The sequence below is a fragment of the Gekko japonicus genome, unplaced genomic scaffold (assembly GCF_001447785.1).
Source record: "Gekko japonicus isolate JY-2015 unplaced genomic scaffold, Gekko_japonicus_V1.1 scaffold3375, whole genome shotgun sequence".
Lineage (NCBI taxonomy): Eukaryota > Metazoa > Chordata > Lepidosauria > Squamata > Gekkonidae > Gekko > Gekko japonicus.
The window spans coordinates 26,959-27,925 of record NW_015172118.1 but is presented as its reverse complement, the minus strand read 5'-3'; the positions used below and the strand labels follow the sequence as shown (position 1 = coordinate 27,925).

The 967-nt window shown below is 48.6% G+C and overlaps 1 protein-coding gene across 1 annotated transcript in view; it reads right to left on the bottom strand.

The window, feature by feature from the left end:
- The window catches only part of SCAMP2 (secretory carrier membrane protein 2), a 37,085-nt gene that overhangs the window by 12,531 nt on the left and 23,587 nt on the right, over positions 1–967 (bottom strand). The window contains exon 7 of the mRNA XM_015420984.1: positions 945–962. Within this exon, the coding sequence (XP_015276470.1) occupies positions 945–962 (18 nt within the window). The remainder of the gene's footprint in view (positions 1–944; positions 963–967) is intronic.

Below are 967 nucleotides of genomic sequence, written 5' to 3'. Positions count from 1 at the left end.
CGGATTACATAACAACGTTTCAAAAAATGGATCTTCTTCAGGAGATATTATAGTGGTGCCAAAGCTGTCAGTTTCATAAATTTTAGACAAGTCTTAAGAATATTAAATTCAGATAGGACGCTGATCTCAATTAACATTCAGGCTCAAAATATGCTGCTATGTTTCTACTGGATCCTGGGCTTTATACTTGTTTAACTGATCGGGTCGTGTGTGTCCAGATTTTTTTGATTTTAGTATAAGTCAGGGCCCTTATACTGACGGCCATTCCTGACACAGTCTGTACACGTGTTCTTCAGTACTGGAACCACTAATAAACAGTTATCTTCTTATGAAGCCCTGCGTGGTGTGACCTGACTAAGGACCCTGACAGGCAGTCTCGAAGGTACGTTGTAAGATGTTGCAAGGCTCAAGCCACAGGCAGCTGTGTGTCTTTGCAGCTCACCCCCGCTGACACGAGGGACTTTGAAACATCTGGGGATCCCTGTACATCCCCTAATGCCAACGGGCAACTTAAGAAGAATGAATTACACAAACAGATTTATCTTTGCTTTTGTTTTGTTTTGCCTCGGCGATGGAGAAGACAGAGACGGGGGATGAAAGAGAGTCTCGGTCAAGCAAGAGAAGCAGAGAAGGAAAGAAAGGGCCGTAACAGTCACAAGCGGCATGCGAGGGGTGGGGTGAGCAGAGAAAGGAGTCGGCGGTGTTAGGAAGAAAGGTGACGTGAGATACGTGCCTTTCGGGCGGAGGACTAGAGCGGGAAGCTTGGAGTTAGAGGCCCTTCGGCTGGGATCTGTGGAAGCCACGGAGGAGGAGAGAGAAAAAAGAGAAAGAGAGCTTTAAAAGAGCGCGCTAGGGGAAGCTTCGGATGCCACTGCAAGCTGGCAGCAAGAGAGCCTGTGTCGTTCGCTGCCACTGTCTGGCGGATCGTGGGAATCGGGGCTTACCTGTCCCCCCAGCCGGGAATGCC